The following is a 26,377-nucleotide window of genomic DNA, read 5'->3' as shown; positions in this document are numbered from 1 at the left end:
TACCAGATGGGGATTTACAACAATCAATGATAGTTCCATGGTGTTCAGATTTTTATTGATTAATTGAATTTAAATTCCAGCAACTTCTGTGGTGGAATTTGTGCCTGTGTCCCCAGGACATTAGCCTAGGCCTCTGAATTATTAGTTTAGTGATATTACCACAAGGCCACCGTCTGAGTATCTAATACACAAATTGACACAGAGCAACTTTATGAATGAGGAATGGAAATGTTAAGCCAAGAGAAAGTATAGGAGACATAACTGAAATCTTGGGTGAAAAGGCTGCCTGTACTTAAAGATGGTAAGTCATCAGGACAGAATCAGATGTATCCGAGGATACTGAGGAAAGTAAGGGTGGAAACTGCGGAGGCACTGGCCATAATCTTCCAATCCTCCTTAGATACAGGGGTGGTGCCAAAGGACTGGAGTACTGCAAATGTTACACCCGTGTTCAAAAAAAGTGCAAGAATAACTAATTTGATTGAGGTGATGAGGTAACAGAGAGGATTGATGAGGGTAATGTGGCTCGTGGTGTACATGGACTTCCAAAAGGCATTTGATAAAGTGCCACATAACAGGCTTGTCGGCAATGTCGAAACTCATAGAATAAAAGGTAAAGTGGCAGCATGAATACAAATTTAGCTGAGTGACAGGAAATAGAGAGTAACAGTGAACAGTTGTTTTTCGGATTGGGGGCCGGTATACAGTGGGGTTTGCTAGGTTTTGGTATTGCTTTTCTTGATATATATTAATGACCTAGGTTTGGGAATGTTAGGGCACAATTTCAAAATTTGCGGATGACACAAAACTTGGAAGTATTGTGAACTATGGGGAGGATAGTGATATACTTCAAGAGAACATGGACAGGCCAGTAGAACGGGTGGACATAAGGCAGATGAAATTTAATGCAGAAAGTGTGAAGTGTGAAACATTTTGGTGGGAAGCATGAGGAAAAGCAATATAAAATAAAGGGGGTGTAGAAACAGAGGGACTTGGGGGTATCTGTGCACAAATTGTTGAAGGTTGCAAGGCAGGTTGAGAAAGTAGTTAATGAAGTCTATGGGTCCCTGGGATTTATAAATAGAGGCATAGAATATGAAAGCAAAGAAGTTTTGGTGAACATTTATAAAGCATTGGTTCAATCTTAACTGGACTACTGTCCAATTCTGGAATCACACTTTAGGAAAGATGTGAAGGCATTTGAGAGGGTGCAGAAAAGATTTACAAGAATGGTTCCAGAGATGAAGGATTTCAGTTACGTGGATAGATTGGAGAAGCTGGGACTGTTCTTCTTAGAGAAGAGAAGGTTGAGAGGAGATTTGATAGGGATGCTCAAAATCAAGAGAGTGCTGGACAGAGTAAATTGGGAGAAACTGTTCCCATTGGTAGAAGGGTCGAGTACCAGATGACACCGATTTAAAATGACTAAAGAATCAGAGGGGACATGAGGAAGAACTTTTTTACACAGCAAGTAGTTAGGATCTGGAATGCTGTCTGAAAGTGTGGTGGAGGCAGGTTCAATTGAGGCATTCAAGGGGAATTGGATTGTTATCTGAAAAGGAAGAATGTGCAGGCCCACGGGAAAAGGTGGAGTGGGGCTAGCTGAGTTGCTTTTGCAGAGAGCTGGTACAGATGTGGAATTCGAGACGCACAGACCAACCATGATCTTATTGAATGGCGGAGCAGGCTAGAGGGGCTGAATGGCCTACTTCTGCTCCTAATTCATACGTTCATATGTGACAGGCCAAATGGCCTGTGCTGTAACAATGCCATGATTCTATATGATGGGTCCTGAGAGAATTTGTGAAGGAAGAGAGAGGGGCAGGGATTTAGGGGGGGAATTCCAAACAACCCAGAAGAGGGGTTGGGGGGAATACACTGGCTGAATTTTACTAGCCCTCTGTCATCAGGGACTATGGTGGGGGTGCCCAGAAAATTCTCCTGGGATAGGCCTGCCACGACCCCCGACACCGGGAAGGCCCCGCCGCATTTTACCGGTGGTGGTGGCTTTATAGGCATCTATTTCAGAATGAGATCTGCCCATTTTCAAGTTTAAAAATTTTTTAGATGGGATATTTTCATATTACTGTGTACCTAGACCTGGTCCTTGGGATTTTTAAAATGGAGCCAAGGTTGTTGGTGTGCCTGTTGTGAATTCTCTTGTGAGAAGAACCTGAGTCTACTCTACACATCCCTGTCTGGAATGTATTTTGAAATTTAAGGAGGACATCTCACGTTTGTATTGATTGCTTATATACAGTGCTCTGTTAAGAAAAATTTAGCCTGATTGCTTCCTCAAACAGTGTATTTAAAGTTTGTCTGTGAGTAAAGCCGGTAAGGACGTGGGCTCTGTTAACAGAACTGTCACACTGGTAGAATAGGAAGTCGCTTGAGTTTGGGGTGGATGCAAATGATTGGGGTAAACATAAAGAAAAATTCACACTGCGTTAACGTATCATCATTGATAGTTTTGGCTAATTTCTACACCCATTGAAAGCACAGAGCAGAAATTCAGCTGCCTGTTGTGCATGTTTTTTTGCAGATTAATTTTAAATGGTGCGATAATCAAGGGCAACGTGCACCCATTTCTTTTTTTATTTATTCGTTCTTGGGATGCGGGCAAGGACAGTATTTAGTGCCCATCCCAAATTGCCCTTGGGATGGTGGTGGTGAGCTGCCTTCTTGAACTGCTGTAGTCCATACGATGTAGGTATACCCACAGTAACAGCAACAGTGAAGGAATGGTGATATAGTTCCAAGTCAGGATGGTGTGTGACTTGGAGGGGAACTTGCAGGTGGTGGTGTTCCCATCCAACTGCTACCCTTGTCCTTCTAGGTGGTAGAGGTCACGGATTTGGAACGTGCTGTTGAAGGAGCCTTGGTGAGTTGCTGCAGTGCATCTTGTAGATGCTACACACTATCATGATTGTATGGGTGGCTTGAGTATTAGAGAATATACGGTACTTGGAAGGGAAACTGAAAGTAGCTTTGCGCTTTGGGGAAAACACCTGACCTGGGGGTTGTTGTAAGGTCAGATAAGGTTATGCTGCTGTGGTGAGAACAGTGAACAGAACTCTACAGAAGTGTTTAATACAACACTTGTTAAATCTTTGTTAAAGTTACAGCTGTAATTTCAAGTGTGATTCATTTCAGCCTGAGATGTGACATTGGCAGCGAGGTTATAAAGACAAACAATACAGAGGTAAATTCAGAGATATTAAGGATTGTATCATGGCACTTGCTGGAGCTGATATGTCTGCAGTCCAGGGAATTGAGTCCTTTGATCCGATGGTTGATGCCAGTTCCATCAGCGTGAAATGGAAAGCGCGGCTGGAGGAGTTTGAAGTGTATGCTGACAGTCATGGTTTGTTTTTGGATGGGGCGAGGGAGGAGCAGAAAGCACAGTGATGGGCTATTCAATGTGGGTGTGTTGGTAAGGGAGACTTTCAAGACGTTGTCTGACACGGGAGAAAAGGCGGATATCAACGTGCAGTGAAAGCTTTGAAGGACCATTATGTGGTGAGGCCAAGTGTCATATTCCAAAGGCCCCATGTTTTCCATCATGAGACAGAAAGCGGGGGAAACAGTAGCCCAATTTGTGACTCATTTGAGGCAGGCATCAGATGGATGCAATTATTCTGTGACAGATCTGAATAACCAGATAATGGATCTGGCGGTCCAACATTGCAAGTCAGATAAGTTGAGATGTAGCTTATTAGAAAGAGGAGGTGACTTAATGTTGGATGACACTTTGAAGATAGCGGCTGCATTGGAAACAGTGGATGGACAAGTGCACAGCATGAAACTTCGTCCCATTTCTGCCGTCGGAACGACAAAGTCTGAGGTTAACCAAGTGACAGGACAGAATCCAGGTATTGTAATTGTGAACAGCAAAAGTCTGAGAGAGAGTGTTTCGGATGTGGCAGCTTGGGGCACTATGGAAGAGAAGATTGCTGCCCTGCCCAGGGAAAGATATGCAGAAAATGTGGGGGCAGAGACCATTTTGCCAAGAAGTACAGAAGCAAAGCTAAGCAGAGTGGCAAGCCTGGCAAACCATGTAAAGGAAAGAGAGATGAAAGTAATACAACTGTGGGACAAGTTGAAGATGCAGTGAGTGAGGACACAAATAGCAATCGTAGATACATGTTTTCTGTCAATGGAAGCAACCATGAACAAGTTCTAGTGATTGTTGGGGGTGTTGAAGTGAGCATTATTGTAGATTCAGGCAGTGACAGTAATGTCATCAGCAGAGTACTGTGGGAGGAACTGAAGACAAAGAGAATCAAGTGAACATTGCGAAAATGTGTCAAAAAGCTTTATCCTTGCACATCTAAAACTCCATTTCAAACTGTTGGATGTTTCACTGCAAGTGCACAAGCTGCAGATCGGAGTGTGGAGGCAGAATTCGTAGTGACAGAGGAGGATGGTGAGCCTCTTCTGATTAGAGAAACTGGTCAAGCCTTGGGGATGCAAACAATGGATTGAAAGTGAATTCTGTGAAATCCTATGTGGAGCTTTGCGAGGGGTTTGGACCAGTGTTTCAAGGAAATGGGAAGTTGCACAACCCTGTACACAGAACACCTTTTGATCTGAGAGGGAAAATTGAGGCAAATCAAGGAACTGGTTGACCAAGCCATCATAGAGCCAGTTGAAGGACCAACACTGTGGGTGAGTCATATTGCTGGAAAGATGACACCCACTGACTCGCTGTCACAACTACTGAGGAAGGATCAAACACACAGATCTTCACTAGAGAAGGAAGCTGAATTATTTGTGTGGTTTGTGGCAGTTCATGCTACACAAAGAGCAATCACAACTAGAGAGAGTGAAAGAGAGTCAGATAAAGATCAGAATTGAATGACATCAGACAGAGACTCTAAGCTGGAAATTGCCCATTCAGAGCATACATTATTATACAAGATGAACTGTGCACAATGAGGAAGTGTATTCTCAGAGCTAACAGATTTGTAGTGCCACAAAATCTTAGGCCTAGACTGGTGATGCTAGCTTATGAGGGTCATTTGGCAGTGGTTGGTGCTAAGCAAAATTTACAAACAAAGTATAGTGGCCAGGGATGGAGAAAGATGTGGAGCAGTTTGTCAAAACATGTCATAGATGTCAACTTGTCAGTAGACCCTATCCACCAGAACCAGTACGCTGTACACGGTTACTGACTGGACCATGGGAGGATGTAGCGGTTGACCTCTTAGGTCCATTTGCATCAGGAGAGCCCATACTAGTGGTGATTGACTATTACAGCCATTATTATGAGTATGTGGTAATGAAGTCTACAACGGTAGAGAAAACAATGTTTGCAATGACTTAAATATTTGCTAGACACGGTCTACCAGTCACTTTGTATTCAGACAATGGGCCACAATTCATTTCACAGACCTTTGCAGATTACTTGCAAGGCACAGGTATTCACCATCACAGGCAGACACCTAAATGGCCAAAGGCAAATGGGGAAGTGGAAAGACAAAACCGATCCTTAGAGAAACAGATGAGAATTACTCAGGCTGAGGGTAAAGACTGGAAGGAGGTGTTGCTTTCATACATGGCCATGTATGGAGGAACTACACACACTACAATGGGAAAGAGCCCAGCTGAGTTGTTGTTTGGACGCAAAATACGCACCAAGACACCAGAGCTGAGGGACTGCTGATCAAGCGGGCTGCTTTATCCTGGATGGTGTCGAGCTTCTTGAGTGTTGTTGGAGCTGCACCCATCCAGGCAAGTGGAGAGTATTCCATCACACTCCTGATTTGTGTCTTGTAGATGGTGGACAGGCTTTGGGGAGACAGGAGGTGAGTTACTCGCTGTAAAATTCCCAGCCTCTGACCTACTCTTGTAGCCACAGTATTTATATGGCTGGTCCAGTTAAGTTGCTGGTCAATGGTAGCCTCCAGGATGTTGATATTGTGGGATTCAGCAATCGTAATGCCACCGAATGTCAAGGGGAGAAGATTAGATTCTCTCTTATTGAGATGGTCATTGTATGGGGCAAATGTCTTTGCTACTTAACAGCCCAGGCATGAATGTTGTTCAGGTCTTGCTGGATGTGGGCATGGACTGTTTCAATATCTGAGGAGCTGTGAATGGTACTGAACTTTGTGCAATTATCAGCGAACATCCCTACTTCAGACCTTATAATAGAGGGAAGATCATTGATGAATCAGCTGAAAATGGTTGGGCTTAGGATGCTACCTTGAGGAGCTCCATGCATTTTAAAGCACAGAAACAAGTCACTCGCTCAACTGCTCCATACCCAACTGATTTATGCTCCACATGTGCCTCCTCCCACCTTACTTCATTTCACCCTATCAGCATAATAGTCTATTCTTTTCTCTTTCACGTACTTATCTAGCTTCCCCTTAAATGAAATTTGGCAAGCAAGGGTTCTAACTCTGACTGCAAAGTTAGAAAACTGTGATGAAGCCAGTTTGTGCATGAATGCGTCAAATGGATTGCTTCACTTGCCTAGTCCTCACAATTAGTTACTAAGGTAGTGGGATAGCTGTATGGAAAGAAAGTAAATGGTTTGACTGAGTCAGCAATTCAACTCACAAGCATCAATAAAAAATGCTTCCTGCAGTTGCTGGGATTTTATTGTCAGTAAAAGAATCTAGTCTATAGAGATTAGTTTTGTTTTAGATGGAGGCAGACAAGCCTGTAGAAAGTCTGGCAAGTCGAACGCTATCCAACACACACCACAGTTTGAGTAACGGTTTTGTGCCAAAACACCAGTGCCAAAAAGAGTCAGAAACAAGATTTCAGTGGAGTATCTGTGCTTGTAGATCAACAACTGAGAGACCTAGTTAACCATTGAGAATCACTTGGGGACCAAGCTGACAGTGGTGGGAGCTGTTTCTGATATGCTATGTTAACTAGTTGGCGCCCAATGTGTGTTGGAACATGGCGCTCCCTGTGACCACATTCTATGCCAGTGAAGAATGAAGTAAATAGTTGCAGGTTTTCAGCTTCCCCTATCACCCTGGACTGACTTCATTAGAACAGCTTTGAAAATGGAGCCCGCCATGTTGACTGCTGTGAAAAGCTAGGAAAAGCTCTATCTATTATGTTACAAACATTGACAAGGTTTATAAGACTAATTTACACATTTGGAGGGCAATGAAATCAGCTTGATGTTTATTTTCCTTTCAAACCAGTGCATGTAAAAAATAATTAGTCCTTATATTGCTAAGTATTGAATGTGCATATCACCATGTTGACAGGACTGAGACATTTATGAAATGGTACAGTTGATCAGGATGCTGGGGACCAGCTTCCCTCACTAGACCAGCAGGCCGATAAAGTACCACTGCTTCCATTGCTGTGTCTCCTTCCAGCCACAAACAGCAGGGACCTGGTTTTGAACCCCCGCTGGGGGCAGAATCAGAGGGGGCGGGTGCTAAGGATAGCACCACTGGCCTCTGTGCCAGTTTTCTAGTCTCCATCCCACACCCAGGCTATTTTCCCGGAGGTGGGATTTGTGGTTGGTGGTGGCAGGGCGACTTATCTGCACACAGTGGTTAGCTAATTAAACTAACTAATGACCACTTAAGGCCAATTGAAGGTGGCCAAGTGGGATTTTCCAGTTGGCCCCCAAGTTCCTGCAGGCAGTAGGGGGCCGTTTAGGTGCCTGGAGGCAGCCTCCCGGTGGCAGACCCAGGGGCCAACACTCCAGGCAGGCATAAAGGCTCTCACGCCTGGCAGGGTGCTGCAGCAGCTGCAGGCTGTCTTGTAGAGGGGTTCGTTCCCACCCAGTGGTGGCCTGCTGAAAAGGTCATTTTTTAAATTTTAGATCTTAAGAGGTTGGAGAAAGGGCGCCTCCATTTTGAAGCGTCCTCTCCCTCACTTACCTGCCTTGGCATCCTGCTGCTGCTTTCAAGCTGGAAGGCCTCTGTTTGGCCCTTCAGCTTCGAGAGCCAACTTACCATCCTTAATTGGACAGGGAGCCCACCATCTGTCCATTAATTAACTGCTCCATGGAAAATCATATTGAGTGACTATTTCCCAAATGGTGTGGGCTTTTGACCCCCATTTGAACCTCACAGTGGTTCAGAGGCCTGCAGGGAAAAAACAGCTCCACATGTCACAGAATGGAAATCTTCTGATTCAGAAAGGTACAAGGCACAGTGGAAAATTGCAACCTTCACATGCAAATCCAAAGAAAAGGGACAAGTCTGTCTAAACCAAGAATGATGCAACTTGAGGCAATTATGTTGATACACAAATAAATACAATTTGGCTCAATTAAAGTCAGCTAGGTTGAAATGTTATTGGTCATTCCTGGCTAAAACACGATACAAGAATTTTTACATCGGCATTTTAAATACATGTGACACAAGCTTTGTGTTGCTTGTAAACATCTCCTGCAGGAACTGTTTCCTTTAGAAAAGGTTCTTAGTTGGCAGAGGAGAATGCTTCATCAGTGTTACATGTTGTATGTATCTGTTTTGCTGTTCTGAGTAAGTGTGCTCTTCTGTCCTTCCAGGTCCTCAGTCCTCAGAGCCTCAATCTTGCAGTGCCCATGCTACATCATGCCCGCCAGCATGTGTGTGCAGCAACAACATTGTGGATTGTCGAGGGAAAGGACTGACCGAAATCCCAGTCAACCTTCCAGAAAACATTGTGGAAATGTGAGTGATAGACTTTCCCAACCTTGCTTTTCAAGGGCAAAGGGGACGGGGAGGGTGACATCAAAAGTATTGGCTTCTAAGTTGGCTCTGGAGATGGCAAAGTCATTATTTAACTGGACACAGGATCATGTTGGCCAATAGTCGAGTGCAGACCACACTTGCTAGGATCAAGTGCAGCATTCCAATAAAGGAAAGCCTAAAGAGATGAGGTGGCTCAGGGTCCAATGCTGGATGCAGTGTTACAGTCTGGAGGTGACTGCATCCCCCAAATACAGGATGAACAGCCACTAGATTCTGTGGGGAAGCCTATGGTTTGAGCACAATGGATCTAGAACCATAGAACCAGAGAAAAGTTATGGCACAGGAACAGGCCATTCAGTCCATCGTGCCTGCTCCGGCTGAAAAAGCTAGCCGCCCAATCTAGTCCCACCTTCCAGCACCTGGTTCGTAGCTTGGAGGTTACAGCAGGATCTGCACGAATCTTGGCCAGAAAAAAAATAAAACTTGAAACAAATCTGAATTGGGTCAACTCCATCAGGTCAGAACCAGAAACTGAGGCTCAGATACCTTGGAAACTGAAATCAGACTCTTCCAAAAGGAATTGTGGAAATGAGTTGAGCCAAATTGAGCTACGCCTTTTTATTGTTATTTGAACTTTGGAGTGCAAATAAGATAGTTGTACTTCATTATGGCTGTATGTTTGATGGGTTTGGTTTGTTCTGAAACAAACTTAGCCCACTGCTTAGACCAAAGCCAAGGTTTGTTCTTCTTCATTGAACATCAGTTTTGGAGGCTAAATAAGGATGTATGTGGCCCTGAGTGTGGAATGGGAAGGAAAACACTGTTAAATGTTGTATTAAAAAATACCTAACACCCACTAAAGCTTCACAATATTAAAAGAACAGGGTGTGTTCAAAACAGGAGGCCACCAACCACAGCCAAAGCTGTCACAGTTTAAGCATTTCAGAGAACCACATCATGAAGCTCTTAAATTGCAAATATAGTCATTCTCCTTTAAACCTTACAGCCAGATTTGCTCGATCCTCCTGTTCACACATGGTTGCATCCGGCGATGCGGTGAGGTTGCAGGCAGAGGCTCAACAGTTCCAGATGACATTCCTGTCCGTAGTCACTGAGCTGCAAAATAAAAAAAAACCATTACAACAGCAGCAAGCAAAGGCATTTATGTTTAACATGGGAAAACATTCCAAGGTGTTTCAAAGGAACGTTATCAAACAAAATTTGACAATCAGTCATGGAAGAAGCCATGCAGGAAAAAAAGTTGTATGGATATGCACCTGAAGTCCAGTAACTTCCAGGGATACAGAATAAGTGCTGGAACATGGGATTAGGCTGGATGGTTCGTTTTTCGGCTGGCGCAGACAAGATGGGCAGAGTGGCCTCCTTCTGTGCCGTAAATTTTTCTACATTTTCTCAATATTCTAAATATCTGAAAAGGAGGAATGTGCAGAGATGTGGGGAGAGGGCGGGGGAGTGGCAGTACCTGAATTGTTCCTTAGGAGGTAAGTATGGACATGATGGGTTGAATGGCCTTTTTTTGTTCTGTAATGATTCTACGGTCAGAATTTTTCCCTTGGCGAATGGGAGCCATTCACCAACCGAAAAGTCAGTGGCGATCTCGTCCCTGCTGGGTCTGGGGATCCAGTCCAGATTTTACGGTCCCCAGGCCTTTAATTGGGCTTAGGTGAGATTTCCACCTCATTGAGGCAGGAGGTCCTGCCTATTGGAGCTGTCAGCCAATCAGCAGGCCGAGGGTGATCGGTCAGGCCCCGGCGAGGCACAGGAGGTCAATTTTGGGGGACGGGGGCGTGCTGGATGGTGGGGTTGGTTGGGGCATTGGGGACGGCCCTTCGTCGGGAACAGACTGCCTGGCCAGGGGGGCTCACCCACAGGCCATCAGAGAGCCACCTGCTTTTGTCATAGAGTGATACAGCACTGAAACAGGCCCTTCGGCCCACCGAGTCTGTGCCGACCAACCACCCATTTATACTAATCCTACATTAATCCCATATTCCCTACCACATCCCCACCATTCTCATACCACCAACCTACACTAGGGGCAATTTACAATGGCTAATTTACCTATCAACCTGCAAGTCCTTGGCTGTGGGAGGAAACCGGAGCACCCGGCGGAAACCCACGCAGTCACAGGGAGAACTTGCAAACACTGCACAGGCAGTACCCAGAACTGAACCCGGGTCGCTGGAGCTGTGAGGCTGCGGTGCTAACCACTGCGCCACTGTGTCAGGTGGCTTTTCTCAAGCCTGGGCCGCCCAACAGGTCAAGGGTAAGATCCCCGTGGGGGAAGCCAAAGGCCCTTAAGTGGCCATCAATTGGCCACTTAAGGGCCTTGATTGGCCTGGGACGTGCGCCCCGTGTAAAATTGAGGCGGGAGCGGGTCGGGAAGGGCCCCATGAACCTTCCACTCCATTTTACAATCCAACCCCCCCCCCCCCCCCACCCCACCCCACCCCACCACTCTTTGCGGGGGAAATAAAATTCTATGACAAGATATTGGGACAAATGACCAAAACCTTTGTCAAAGAATTAGGCTTTAAGGAGCATCTTAAAGGAGGAGAAAGAACAAGAGGTAGAGGCATTGAAGTTTACAGAAGGAATTCCAGAGCTTAGGGTCTAAACAACGGAAGGTATCGCTGCCAATGATGGAGTGATAAAAACTGGGGGTGCGCAAGAGACCAGAATTGGAGGAACACAGAGATTTCAGAAGGTTGTGGGGCTGGAGGAGATTACAGAGACAGGGAAGGGCAAGGCCATGGAGAAGTTTGAACACAAGAAGGAGAATTTAAAATTCAAGACCTTGCTGACCCGAGAGCCAATGTTGGTGAGTGAGTGCAGGAGTTTTGAGGTGAACGGGACTTGGTGCGAGTTAAGATATAGGCAGCAGAGTTTTAAGTAACTTTCTGCAGAACACTGTATATTTACAAAATCTTCCTTTGCTGACTGTGAAAAACTATATTCGCTGATGCTACTAACGCCCAAAATTGTCAGCCGGGATACTCCGGCCACTTCTGGCATGGCCCACACAGTGGACCCAACTGATTGTGACTTCAAGTAGCCTCTAATGCTGATTTGACACACATTTTGATATTAGAACCACGCAGGTCCAGCGATTGCTCTCTGATAATCACTCCTAGCTGAACATGTGTTCAACTGCATTAGGGAGCCCCACTAGTCATATTTAAAGGGCCAACCATCCAAATTACAGGTGAAGTGCTTTTGACTTATTTTGCTCTTGCAGAGTGTGTGGAAGTACTGTGTTGTGTTCTTGAAGGAATTTTTGGTGACTTGTTAGATTTTGAAGTTCTACTCCCTGACAGGGAGGTCAGAAGAGTTTCCTGCTCTCTCAACAGAAAGCCTGCTGGAGTTATGGGAGCTATAGTTGCAGTTTCTCTTGGGGTTGCAACATGACAGGGACAAGGAGCACAGGCTGCTTAGAGGAGCAGCTGCACACAGAGGAGGCCCTACTCACCAAGGGCATTTAGGGAGCACTTCTCCTACTTCCACCTCAGCCATGAGCAATGTGTGAGGACACCCATCAATGCATCAGGAAGGTAACTGAGGTCCTGTACCCATTGGAGAGGGAAATTCTTCAACTCACTTCACGGAGAGAAGCAGGAGGAGCAGGCATGTGACTTTGCGAGGTTAGCGAGATCCCCAGTGGTGCAGGAAGCCGTCAACTACATGTATTTAGCTCTGTGGGCCTCACATCTAAACGGGGAGATGTACTGGAACCACAATGGCTACCACTCTATCAATGTGCAGTTGGAGTGTGACTGTGCACAGAACATCATGCCAGTGAATGCCCGCTATCCTGGCAGCAGCCACAACACCTTCATCCTGAGGTAGTCAGCCATACCACCATCTTTGGGCTACCACGACAATCCGGAGGCTGCAGTTTGGTGGTGAAGGTTACCTGCCCTACACCTTGTTCATGACTTCCCTCCCCACCTGGCCACGTGAGGACTATGCCCCGTAATGAGAGCCATGCAGCCACAACTGGGACCCCTTCGCTCCAAACGGGCTGTCTGTGAATGGCTACTCAGTCTCTGGTTTCCCAAGACATCATCCCATCATCATCATTCCTCCACAATTCCCTACCTTTCAACCGATCTGCTACGTACCATCACTCTTGGTCAAAATCCTGAAATAAAGCCACCAAAAAAAAATCTTTTCATAACAACTTTATCCAACAACACATCCAATAATACATACAAAACTGAACTAGTCATTCTTGTGTATCTCTTCAGTGCCTGCCTGTTGGATACATTTGACTGTCCTAGTGCTCCTAATCAGTCCTAACCCAGTGGCTGCAACATGGCCGGTGGAAGGCTGCTGAATTTCACTGTGGGAGACTACAGATGGCTTTGGAGGACGATCTTGAGCAGCTGTGTGACTTGAGAGCTTGGCTTCGGACTGCACCATCTTAACATGGGTGGCAACAGTCTGGTCTAGCTGTCTGACAGGTGGCAGAGGCACTGGTGGAGTGACAGTGCTGGGAGGATGAATGCTGCCGTCCTGAGGGCGGACAGCAGGTTTGTGCACCACAAAGCCACTGCCACTCCCCCCGAGTAGATGCCTCAGCAATCCTAGTAATCTGCAGGAGCACTGGGTGCTAGATTGCTGTGAGACCCTGCATACCCTGTTAAGCACTGAGATCTGCAGCCATGACAGCAATCTGAGCCTGCATGCCTGCAAGCATGGACCTCATGACCTCAGTCTGAACTTTCACTGCAGCACTGAGACTTTCGGTGGCTTAGGAAGGATCCTTGAGAGGGTGCAGAGGAGATTTATCAGAATGGTTCCAGGGATGAGGAATTTTAGCTACAAGGTTCGATTAGAAAAGCTGGGGTTGTTCTCCTTGGAACAAAGAAGATTGAGGGGAGATTTGATAAAAGTGTACAAGATTATGACAGGTTTAGACAAGGTAGAGAAAGAAAAGCTGTTCCCATTCGCTGATGGTACAACGACTAGGAGACACAGATCGAAGGTTTTGACCAAGGAAGAATGTCATGAAGAACTTTTTAACACAGTCAGTAATAATGACCTAGAACTTGCTGCCTACAAGGGTGGTGGAAACAGAGACGATTAATGATTTCAAAAGGAAATTGGATGGGCACTTGAGGGAAATAAATTTTCAGGGATTCAGGGATGGAGTGAGAGAATGGGACTGGCTGTATTGCTCCGCAGAGAGCTGGTATGGACTTGATGGGCTGAATGGTGTCTTTCTGTGCTGTATGATTTGTACTGTATCACAGGGTCCTCAAGTGCTGTTATGTTGCTGGCCAGCACTTCCACACTGGAAAGAACGGGCGCCAAGCTTTGCACGAAATCCTGTGCCAGGCTTCTCTACACTCTTTGACAGTGACAACAGGCTGTCTGGCAAGTTTGCCAATGCATCAAACATCTTTGTGTGCATGCTCATCAGCGTTCTCCTGTACACTGCCCTGTTGAAGTCTTTATCTGAGTCCCCTGCAGCAGAACTTTGCAACCCACCCTCTGGTGATCTGGCACATGAACTGTCCTTTCCCCTGGCTTGACTGCAGCCCACTCACACTAGATGATTCACCACATGCAGATCCCGACTCTATACTACTCTTTAAGTTACACGCTGTGCCTGTATCTGACCTGATGGCTGTGAGTGTCAAGTGACAGTGCTTCTTCCTTAGTGGTTTGTAGCAGTCTCGCCCTCCCTCATGAGGCTGCAGTGGTTGGCCAGGCAGCAGCTCTAGGGTATCAGACAGCAGAAATACAGTAGGGAAGGGTTAGGCTGGGCAAGGTGGAGAGCAGGGGGTCCACCATCTGCAACTTTCACTTAATGCCCGATTACAGGATGATGCTGAGGTGGAATTTGAGAAGGGTTGTAACACAGGAACCTACCATCATCCTGAATGTTCTCAGCATGCCAGATGCACTGGTTTCTGTCACAGCCGTTCCTATGATGTGGAGCACTGTCTTCTCCAGAGGGCTCAGGTGATGCAGGTGTGCCTGATCACTTTCCGATTCTGCTCTGCTTCCTCCTGTTATGGACCACCATGTCCTGTTAGAGAGAGGGAAGAATGCCACTGAGTGTGTTGCAGTGTGTTTGGGTGATATGCCTGCCATGGACGAATAGCTGGAGGTATGTGGAAGAAGCGACAGGTGGTTGTGAGACTGGCATCATTGGAAGATGTGTAAGGGTGAAGTGGAGTATCTATATGTTAGGCCTGAATCCTGATTGCTGTTGGGTGAGTGATGGGGATGTGGTGCATTGAGCAGTGTGAGAGATTGTGGTGCAGTGGGTAGAATATGTAATGTGAGGATGCATTCATTAACCTTGACCTTGACCCTGAGGACATTGAACTTCTTATGGTACAGCAGCCTAGGCACTTAGGACCTGACTCCAGGAATTGATCTCGCTGGCCAACTGCTTTCATTCCCTTCTCAGGGTTTGCCTTGAGGGCCTCCTGGCCCTCATGTCCAGGCTTGGGGTAACCGTGCATCACGACCTCCGCACCTGAAAATGCACCTGAAAACGGGAGTACTCCAATTTTTCTCCCACAAACTGCTCGTGGCTCATTACATGCCAAATGAGAAAAGTCAGAACCAAAAGCTACAATGCTCAGTTGAACCAGAGTTGAATAACGTTCTCTTCCCTCCTCCCCCACAATCATTTTGCCCAGTCAACTCCCTATCATATTACAAATTAAATAGCTTGGGTCACATTGAGTCTAAAATTTTGGGCATAGATTTACAGCCCCGTTCAGGCATAAATTGAGGAGATTCACATGAGTTTTATCTTTGTAATGAGGCAAAGTCATGTTCATTAGTAACAGAAGGTTTTGACAGAGTTTGGCAGAATTGGTATAAAAGTTTAAGGAAGTTCTGCCATAATGCAAAAACTTATGTAAATCACGTGCGTTCGAATTCCCTCACTCTTTTAATGGTGACAGTTAACTCCTTCAAAGATTTTTGCATTTAGGTAAATAGGGGTGGGAATTGGGGTGATAGAGTGTGTCTACATGCAGACAGCATACACATAACACCAGGTAAATAAATATTCTGTGTAGATTTCTCACCTGCTTAGATTGGAGGCATTTAGACATGGTCATGAGTTTTTATCCTTGTGAGGTATCCAGCTGACCAACAAACAAAAAAGGTGTCAACTAAGTAGTGAGTTTCTGGGCTATTTGTCAATGCGGTTATCACAAACAAGCACACATATGTCCTGAACAAGCAAACACATGCTTTCCATCAAAGGTCACTGGACAGTTATAAGGAGCAAAAAACCTAAGACAGAAACAACAAGGCTACAACAACTTTATCATTACCTTACCTAGTCCTAGAATCTTCTTGGCATGTGGGTCGCAGTGCCACAGCACATGGCACATGGAATAAAAGGGACAGTAGCAACATGGACACAAAATTGGCTGAGTGACAGGAAACAGAGAGTAGTGGTTAATGGATGTTTTTTGGGCTGGAAGATTTGTAGTGGAGTTCCACAGGGAACTGTGTTGGGACCCTTGCTCTTCCTGACATATTTTAATGACTTAGACCTTGATGTACAGGACACAATTTCAAAATTTGTGGATGATGAGAAACTTGGAAGCATTGTGAACTGTGAGGAGGATAGTGTAGAATTTCAAAAGGACGTAGACAAGCTGGTGGAATAGGTGGACAAGTGGCAGATGAAGTTCAATGCGGAGAAATGTGAAGTCATTCATTTTGGCAGGAAGAACATGGGTAGACAATATAAAATAAAGGGTACAAGTCTAAAGTGAGTGTGGAAACAGAGGGATCTGGGTCTAGATGTGCATAAGTCATTGAAGGTGGCAGGACAGGAAGAACATGGAGAGACAATATAAAATAAAGGGCACAAGTCTAAAGAGGGTGTAGGAACAAAGGGACCTGTGTGTATAAGTCATTGAAGGTGGCAGGACAGGTTGAAAGCACAGCTAATAAAGCATACAGTATCATTACACCAATGTGCTTTATTGAATGATAATTTGCTTTAATCCACTGACTGGAGATCTGAATTTATATATTTTTTTAAAGACATTTTAAAAAGACCAGCTTAAAGGATGACTTTGCTGGCAGCTTAACATGGCTACCGAATTTGCAACACAGTATCCTACACTGCAATGCTTGTGAGGAGGGAGACAAAATATCTGCTCATATTCCCAGCAAGAACCAAGACCCAGGAAGTTTAAAGGAATTACCTGTTCTTTTTAGCAAGAGAGAAATACTGCTAACTGCTATGTTTGAATGACTGAGTGACTGTCATGTGACAAGCCCCTCCCCATCTGTGGTTTTAAGCTTGTGTCTTTCTGCAGCAGAAAGAGGAAAAACAACTGGACTCTGACACATGCAGACCCAAGTGGGTGTCTTTCTCTCTTTCTCTCTCTCTCTCTCCATTCCAGCTTGAAAGCTTTCAAATCCTACCTGTTGACTGACCACTTTTGCATACTCCGGCTACAATCAGAAACCCTGTTGGTATAAATTATCTGTCTCCAAGAGACCCACCGAATCAGTCATCTGCCTCTTCAAACTAAAAGCCTTAGGACTGCCGAATGCAGCTAGAAGCCAGCCGAATCACCAAATGCCACAGACTGTATACCCTTTTTTCCTCTGGAATCTAACTCAACCAATATACCTTCCCCCCTCTGTAACCTATTTGTGTATGTGTAAACCTCCAGAGTGTGTGTGTGAGTGAAAGCTGGCGCGGTGTTTATTATTTTAATTAGTTCGGTTTAGGTACAATAAAGTTAACCTCTTTCTTTGTTAACTCAAGGTAACCTGTCCGATTGGTTCTTGTTATGATCATAGCAAGTAAGTAATCAAACACCTACTGAATTGGCCAGTATATCCACTTTAAGAAAGAATTAAGAGCAAAGCCCTTTGACCCTTCCTCACTTGACCATAGCAGTGTCCTGGGTTTTATTAATAGGGACAGAGTACAAGAGCAAGGAGGTTATGTTGAACTTGTATAAGACACTAGTTCGGCCTTAGCTGGTGTATTGCGTCCAGTTCTGGGTGTTGCATTTGAGGAAAGATGTGAAGGCATGGGAGAGGGTGCAGAAAAGATTCACCAGAATGGTTCCAGGGATGAGGGACTTCATTTATGAAGATAGGTTGGAGAAGTTGGGACTGCTTTCCTTGGAGAAAAGAAGGCTGAGAGGTGATTCAATAGAGGTTTTCAAAAATCATGAGGGGTCTGGGCAGAGTAGATAGGGAGAAACTGTTCCCATTCTTGAAAGAATCAAGAGCGAGAGGGCACAGATTTAAAGTAATTGGCAAAAGAAGCAGTGGCGACATAAGGAAAATCTTTTTCATGCAGTGAGTGGTTAGGATCTGGAATGCACTGCCTGAGAGTGCGGTGGAGGCAGGTTCAATCGAGGCATTCAAAAGGGAATTAGATAGTTATCTGAAAAGGAAGAATATACAGGGTATTGGGACAAGGCAGGGAATGGCACTGAGTGAATTGCTCATTTGGAAAGCAGACATGATGGGCCGAATGGCCTCCTCTGTGCTGTAACCTTTCTGTGATTTATCCCCACAATCCCCCCATTCATCATATATTTCAGGGTAGCTGGTGAAGTTTCATAAAGTGCTGAACCTGAGCTCTTCTGGTGGATGATTTTCCTACTCCGTTAACTTAGGATCCATCTTTACGAGACGGAAATGTTACCAGTTATGTTGTCTCTTGAATAAACAAAACCTCCTCACTTGTGCCTGACGCTACACTACATGTTGGGACATAAAGTAAAAACTGGATGTTGTTATATTGCAATCCCTTGCAAGCCATCGTCTCAGCCTGTCTGGCTTCGGTTGTCTGTGAATGAATGCCCTGCTGTTCAATGCCCACTTTCAGAGAAAGCCTCATCATTGCCAGGCTCTGTGATTAGACTTGAGGTTTACTTCACCACAAACATGATCCGAACAAGTCTCATTTCTGGGCTAATTTCATTTGAGCAAATTTCCAGCAGAACATCAAGACTTCTGAATTAAATTGCATCTGACTGCAGTGACTTTTTTTGTAAATGCAACATAGCATTAACGTTAACTATAATGAAGCCATTGGAAAATAATGTAGTTCGTAATTGGTGTGAGGCAGCCTGAGAGACTTCTATCAAAACAACTTGGCTGTTCTTATATACAGACTCCTGTATCTCAAACTTTGTCTTTGGTGCAAACCAGATATTCTGAAACCAGACTCTGATCCAAGCTTTGAATTCCCTCAATCGGTTTGGCTCTCTAAAGTCTAGGTATCAGCAGACCTTAACTAGTCACTTTTGACCACCCAAAAGATGTTTGTCCATTTCTCTTATATAATCACATCTGTTTTTTGCCTTTGGATTGAAATGTCAAGTTGCTCAGTTTTCTAAATTTAATAGAAGCATCAAGCGAATTTTCTGTTGTTTGGACAGTCCTCTACCCACTTCCTTACTCCTGCATCCATCTTGTTCCCCTTGTGGCACAGCTTTGCCACTTGGTAGTACGTGAGTGGAGAAATGTTTTAAGTGTAGTGTGATAATAGGAAAGGAAGAGATGAGTGTCTTTGGAATGTGCAAGAGAGAGATTTTATCCATTTAACCTGGCTGGCTTCCCACCATGCACCCTCCATAACGTTGAGCTCATCCAAAACTCGGCTGCCTTCATCATAATTCGCACCGAGTTCGGTTTGCCCATCACCGCTGTGCTCACTGACCTATATTGGGTCCTGACCCAGCAATTTCTCCATTTTAAAATTCTCATTCCTTTCAAATCCTTCCATGTCCTTACCCCTCCCTCTCTCTGTAACTTCTTCCAGCCCTACCACAGTCCCAGATCTTTGCACTCTTCCAATTCTGGCCTCTTGTGCATCCCTGAATTTAATTGATGACCGTGCCTTCAGCTGCTCGGCCCCAAGGTCTGGAATTCCCTCCCTAAACTTCCCTGCCTCTCTACTTCTCTCTATCTCCTACCTCTCTGAACAAGCTTTTGATCACCTCCTAATATTTCCTTACATGGCTCAGTGTCACATTTTGTTTGGCAATTGTCCTGTGAAGCACCTTGGGACAGTTTACTATGTTAAAGGTGCTATATAAATGCAAGTTATTGTTATGTTGAATGGCATGATGGATGGGAGGTAATAGTTGAGGTGAAGAAGTGTACTTACCCTTGCTGCTCTTGTGAGGTCATTAAACCTCTTTCTACATTGAACCCAAGTCCAGTGGGTGTTATTGGCACTGACCCTCTCAGCTACCTCTGTTTGGGCCTACTTTGGAGATTTTCCCACAGTTTCTGGGGAAGAGTACCTCCATCACTTCCTCCACTAGGAGATCCAAAAATGGATCAAAAAAGCGGGAGGCAGCACTGCAGCCAGCAAGTCTTGAACCATTGTTCAGAAATAAATGCAAGCAGAAGTTGCGAGCAGAGCTGCACCTGCTTTAGGCACAGTCGGGAGTTGTGCCAGAAGTTGCATCGGTCATGTGGGCATGCTGCCCAATTCTGCAAGCATTCAGGAGGGAAATTTGTCTTTCCAAACTTACAGAGGCCTGTGAGTCATAATGACTTGCTGCCCAATTCCCATCCACCGTTAAAATTGGGGCTAAAGAGTGCCTGGACTGTAGTCTAGTTATTACATGTCACCTGTGAATAAAGGCTCCAACTTAAAATCATCTGCACGCAAGATCTGTGTCCAGAGAAACTAATGTACAGGCCCCACTCACATTGTGCTGGCATTATACTAGTCTAATGCCGACTCAATCCAACTGGTCCACTGATTGGACAAAATCTGATTCCCCAAAGATTTGTTGTGATGGTGGGTTCTGGAGTTTGTCTAGAGTTCCTGAACTAAGGAGAAGGAGCGATCAGACAGAGTTCCTGCCCTGAGTCACGGTGACTCCTATTGGAAACACGCACATGAACAGGGAATAAAATTAGAGTTGGCTGTGATACTCCGATGAAGTAAACAGCCAGCACTCGCTGTTTAGGTGCCACATGAGAGACTATTTGGAGTTTAGAAGAGTGAAGGGCGACTTGATTGAAGTATATAAGATCCTGAAAGGTCTTGACAAGGTGGATGTGGAAAGGATGTGGGTGAGTCCAGAACTAGGGGCCACTGTTTTAAAATTAGGGGTTGCCCTTTTAGGACAGAGACGAGGAGAATTTTTTCTCTCAGAGGGTTGTGTGACTTTGGAACTCTCTGCCTCAGAAGGTGCTGGAGGCAGGGTCATTGAATAATTTTAAGGCAGGGTAGATTGGTTCTTGTTAGGCAAGGGAATCAAAGGTTATCGGGGGTAGATGGGAGTGTGGAATTCAAAACACAAAGAGATCAGCCATGATCTTATTGAATGGCGGAGCAGGTCTGAGGGGCCAAATGGCCTACTTCTGCTCCTAATTCACATGTTCATATGTTCGTAAAGTACCAGATGGTTGCTGGAACCCATAAAACTGTAGCTCAGTGCAAAGCAGTATCTTCAGTGGAGGAGCAGAAAAATGTTGAGAAGAAAACAAGAATAATTTTTTCAGAAAGATTTTGTGCTCTGTAGTGAGTTGGAGTTGTCCCTCTGCCTCTCACTTTAGATTTATTAACCGGAAGTAAAATACATATAATTTATGGTAGTCTCTTTGTGTTTAATGCCATGTTTATAAAACAAGTCACTCTGCAATATCTCTCTGCTGTCAGTAGTATGTTTTTTCTTAGTAGAGAAGCAAAGGAATCAATTCTGAATGGATTTACACTGAATGGTTAAGGGGCTGGTGAAGTTTTATCTTGATCTGAAGTTGGGTGCAGCCTTGGCCAGTCTCCATTTGCTTGTCTTCTACTCCCCATTCCACCCCCGGTTTTAGTAATCGAATTACACTATCTGTCAGGAATGGTTCAAGTCAGCATTGATTGAATGAGACAGAAAAAACACACCGGCAGGATAAAGGAAGCATTTTTATTAGAGATGTGGAGAGAAGTCTGTGCCGTTTAATTTCAAACTGATGTTGAGTAAACAGTTCAAAAAGAAAGGAGTCTGAAAGGTTGTATTTTAATTTCCAATGATCGGTTCAGTGTAGGTCTTGCACTAACCAAGAATTATTAAACAATCAAGATTTAAAGTACTTTGTTCATTTTGTTTAGCCTCCCTTGACAGTTTTATATAAGAAATATAATCGCATTGATCTTGAATTCATTTCTGACAAAGCATAATATCTTTGAAGCATTAACATTCCTTCAAGTATTGAAGATAGTCAGTGGTTATTGTAAACATGTGTTACCTACTGTAACATTTTCATACAGAGAAAAGCTGGACAGTAAGGGGAACTATGCAGCATCAACACATGGTACCAAAGCAGCAGCAGGATACAGATCTGACCTTGCCTCTCCATTCAGTTTCCAAGCGAATAAAATGACATCGAATGGCTATGGTGCCTTCCTATAGAGGATGGGTAAGGGAAGCTTCCATACCATGCCTCCCTAGTGCCAGCCAAAGGAGGAATTTATTGATCTCTGGGAGCAGGCTATCCTTTGTGAAGATGGTGGAAATGGAAATGAGAAGGGGAGAAAACATGTTTTGGCAAGGCATTGAGAATTTGCATGTGTCATGTTTTGAGAGTAAAGGGGGCAGTTTTAATCCTGCCCATCTGGCGTTTAAAATCACCCATGGCACTCACCTATCAACGTCCTGCACCAATCCTGCTGCTCCGAGCTGGCAGGATCCTTCCTTAAATAGGCAGACTGGGCTCCAATGACATCATCAGAGCCCAACTTCCATTTTAACTTTGGGCCTAAGGAGTAAGCAGTTGTAAAGAAAGAAAGAACTTTCATTTATATAGCACCTCTCACAACCTCAAGAAGCCCTAAAGCACTTTACAGCCAGCAAAGTACATTTGAAATTTGTTGCAATGTGGGGAAACGCGGTACCCAATTTGCGTGCGGCAACAAAAAAAAAGGTCATCAGTTTTATAGGGATGTTGGTTGAGGGATAAATATTGGCCATAAATATTGGAGACCTGCCCTGCACTTCTTTGAATAGTGCCATGGGATCTTTTACCTCCACCTGAGGTGGCAGACATGGACTTGGTTTAATATCTCATCCAATTGCACATCTGACTGTGCAACACTCCCTCAGCACTGCACTGAGGTATCAGCATCAAGTAAGTGCTCAAGTATCTGCAGTGAGACTTGCATGCACAACCATCTGCTTCAGAGGCGAGAATGCTACCATTGAGTTAGGCTGTCACTTCAATGCATCACTTATATTGTAGCTTTCTTGCTAGGCCAACCTAACCTAAAAAGGTGTTGGGGCCAGAATGGTAAGTATTTTAATTTTGTTGGGGCCTCCACCAGGCCCAACAAGGATAGTTTAGGCTTCCTCTTGCCGCAGGCTCCTGTCTTCCATCAGCCATACACCGCCCCCATCTGCCCTCCACTCATCCAGTTACAAAGCCATCCTGATACCCCCTCCACATGACTTACCTAAGTGCTAGAGAATGTTTCTTCAATCCTCTGCCATGTCCTCTTGCTTGTCTGGCAGCTCTCCACCAATTTTGAGCGGGAAACTGACCGGGGACTAAACAGATGAGGTCTGAGAGTTAAAATGCCTCTCCCAGATCTCAAATTCCTCCTTTGGCTGACAATTGTGGGGGGTGGGGGGGTGGGGGAAATAATGTAGCAGCATGGCAGCTTCTCTTGCGCAATCATATAGAATTAGTGTCCACCTCAGCCCTCGCCTGCCTGATTCTCACTCTAATTTAGCATGAGGCCATAAATGTGAACGGATAAATAACAATAAGTTTTTGCTGTTTTGTTCGATATATATTAACAGGTTGTAACTCCCAGCTAACAGGTTACCAGTTTGACAAGCTACAAATCCCATCAATAGATCTCGTTGAGGGAGTGTTGTGGTGGGGAGCAGGATATGTGCGGGCATACCAGAAGGAGAGACTTATGTCGTGTAAGCATGAGGATCAGACAAATACAAATTACAGCTATTTAAGAAGGAAATTTGGACTCGAAAGCCTTCAAACAATGTTGGTTCAGAGGGCCTGTGAATTTTGGTTGAGTTGCAGGTGATTGCAAACAGGAAATGTAATGAGATCAAACCAATGAGTAAGGCCACCACTTAATGTGGTGCCAAACAATACAGATCAGGAAACTTCCATGGTAGGATCCTTGGTCTGTGCTGCATTAGCATATCTCTAGATTCCTGGATATCAGGTGAGAACAGGATGGGACTCAATGGTTGAATTACCTGGAAATATGCAATCTAGACTCAAACTTGGCAAGTGATAGCACTTGTGGAAAAATCTCTAACCTGGAGATGTTAGGTTCAAGAAAAGAGAAGTAAATGAAAAAATTGAGAGAGAGAGAGAGAAAATAACTGTTTTTCATGCTTTGCTGACACAGACACTGACACTACTGTACTCCTCTGCACCAGAAATATAGAAAGATTAAGTTTGCATTGATGTATCTTTCACAGCCTCAATATGTGCCACAGTGCTTCACAGATAATCAATTACATTTAAATTGTAGTCACTGTTTGTTGTAATGTAGGAAAATGAAGCAGCTAATTCGCGATCAGTAAGGTGCCCTCAATGACAATGAGATAAATGTCCAAATATCTTGTTTTAATGGTTTAGGGTTAAATGTTAGCCAGGGCAATGGGAAGAACACTTCTGCTCTCCTTCAAAATGCATTCACTTGAAAGGGCAGACAAGGCCTCGGTTTAATATCTCATCCTGAAAGTACAGTAGAGCCCAACTTCTGTACCGATGCGTCAGCTTGGATTTTGTGGTCAAGTTACATGGTCATGTAACTTGTGGACATGGTCGAGTGGGGCCTGAACCCAAAAACTTCTGACTCAGCAATGAGAATGCTCCCATTGAGTCAAGGCTGCAAACTTGATTGGCTAAACTTCTGTTTTACTCCCAGCAATTCATTTGGCACTCGGCACATATTATAAGAATAATGTGTTCACATCTTCCAAAAGTGACTTAAGTTTGTAATGCAAATTTTAAAATGAATTTATTTCATTTGGCCCTTTTCAAGTCACATCTTGTGATCATCCAGCTAGGGCTTGGTTAAACTGGTAACACTGTAGCCCCTGAGGTTCTTGCAGGTTGGGTTGTGGGAGAAATTGACACTGCCCAGTTTTCCCTTGATAGGATGCCGACTGTCAGCAAATCACAAAGCAGCACTGCCAATGATAGCAGAGACAATCATAGATATTCTCTTAGGTTCAACCCGTGAGTTTAAATGTTTCAGCACTGAGACAAGGAGGGAGTGGAAATAAGTTAAAGACAGATGTTGTTTACTCCCACTGGACCAGTCCTTCCAACTGGGCGTCAAGTGAATATACAGCCTGTTCACTCATCATGGGAATATGGTGGCAATGCAGGCCTTTGATTAGTGAACTTTGCGAACCATCGTGATGGTTAGAACCATTTGATAAGTTACATAAAATAAAGAATATGCTCCACCACTTCTTGTGTCCACAAGCCATCATCATTTATTTTTGCTGTTCACAGCAAAACCAGAAGTAAATGAGGCGAAACTTGATTTCCAAATGGACTCAGTCTAATGTGGATCATATCCAGATTTGCAACTCCACAGTTCAGCTTATTTCAGTGAGGTGCTGCAGACACAATGTCAGAATGAGCAATGTGTTGGATCTTTACAAACTGTAAGCGACTCTGCTGAAATTTGGAGAGGCCAAACTCTATTCAGATTAATTTATTTGAAATTCAACCTTGTTTCGTTTGTCCATTTGGCCTCCCTCCCACCTCCTACATTCCTGCACTGGTGCTATTTACCTCCCTGTGGGACTTACAGACCAAGGTGTTTTGAGGGTGAATGGTGAATAGCGATTTGGCACAGATCCTTTCACATCAAATGCACTCAAATCACGCTAACTGCAAAACTCCAGCACCTCATGATTGAGGCCTCACTCATACTACTACCGGATTTCTTCTTGGTTTTGCTGCCAACAGTCCATTGAACACCAAACTGGGTAGATCTCTGGTATCCCTGGTGGATACACAGCCTCATATGACTGTCAGACCAATTCATTGGAAGATTCTTTTCACTATGAGATTCTTTCTTCTTTTGGGCCTCCTTATCTCGAGAGACAATGGATACGCGCCTGGAGGTGGTCAGTGGTTTGTGAAGCAGCGCCTGGAGTGGCTATAAAGGCCAATTCTGGAGTGACAGGCTCTTCCACAGGTGCTGCAGAGAAATTTGTTTGTCGGGGCTGTTGCACAGTTGGCTCTCCCCTTGCGCCTCTGTCTTTTTCCCTGCCAACTACTAAGTCTCTTCGACTCGCCACAATTTAGCCCTGTCTTTATGGCTGCCCGCCAGCTCTGGCGAATGCTGGCAACTGACTCCCACGACTTGTGATCAATGTCACACGATTTCATGTCGCGTTTGCAGACGTCTTTATAGCGGAGACATGGACGGCCGGTGGGTCTGATACCAGTGGCGAGCTCGCTGTACAATGTGTCTTTGGGGATCCTGCCATCTTCCATGCGGCTCACATGGCCAAGCCATCTCAAGCGCCGCTGACTCAGTAGTGTGTATAAGCTGGGGGTGTTGGCCGCTTCAAGGACTTCTGTGTTGGAGATGTAGTCCTGCCACCTGATGCCAAGTATTCTCCGAAGGCAGCGAAGATGGAATGAATTGAGACGTCGCTCTTGGCTGGCATACGTTGTCCAGGCCTCGCTGCCGTAGAGCAAGGTACTGAGGACAC

General features: G+C 44.8%; 1 protein-coding gene across 2 annotated transcripts in view; it reads left to right on the top strand.

The window, feature by feature from the left end:
• LOC137375798 (slit homolog 3 protein-like) overlaps window positions 1-26,377 on the top strand; it is a 909,976-nt gene that overhangs the window by 515,310 nt on the left and 368,289 nt on the right. For both annotated transcript variants that reach the window (XM_068043263.1, XM_068043262.1), the window contains one exon: window positions 8,498-8,642. In XM_068043263.1, the coding sequence (XP_067899364.1) occupies window positions 8,498-8,642 (145 nt within the window). The remainder of the gene's footprint in view (window positions 1-8,497; window positions 8,643-26,377) is intronic.

The sequence above is a fragment of the Heterodontus francisci genome, chromosome 12 (genome assembly GCF_036365525.1).
Source record: "Heterodontus francisci isolate sHetFra1 chromosome 12, sHetFra1.hap1, whole genome shotgun sequence".
Lineage (NCBI taxonomy): Eukaryota > Metazoa > Chordata > Chondrichthyes > Heterodontiformes > Heterodontidae > Heterodontus > Heterodontus francisci.
Note: the sequence above shows the minus strand (reverse complement) of the source record. Positions and strands in the feature narration are given on the sequence as shown.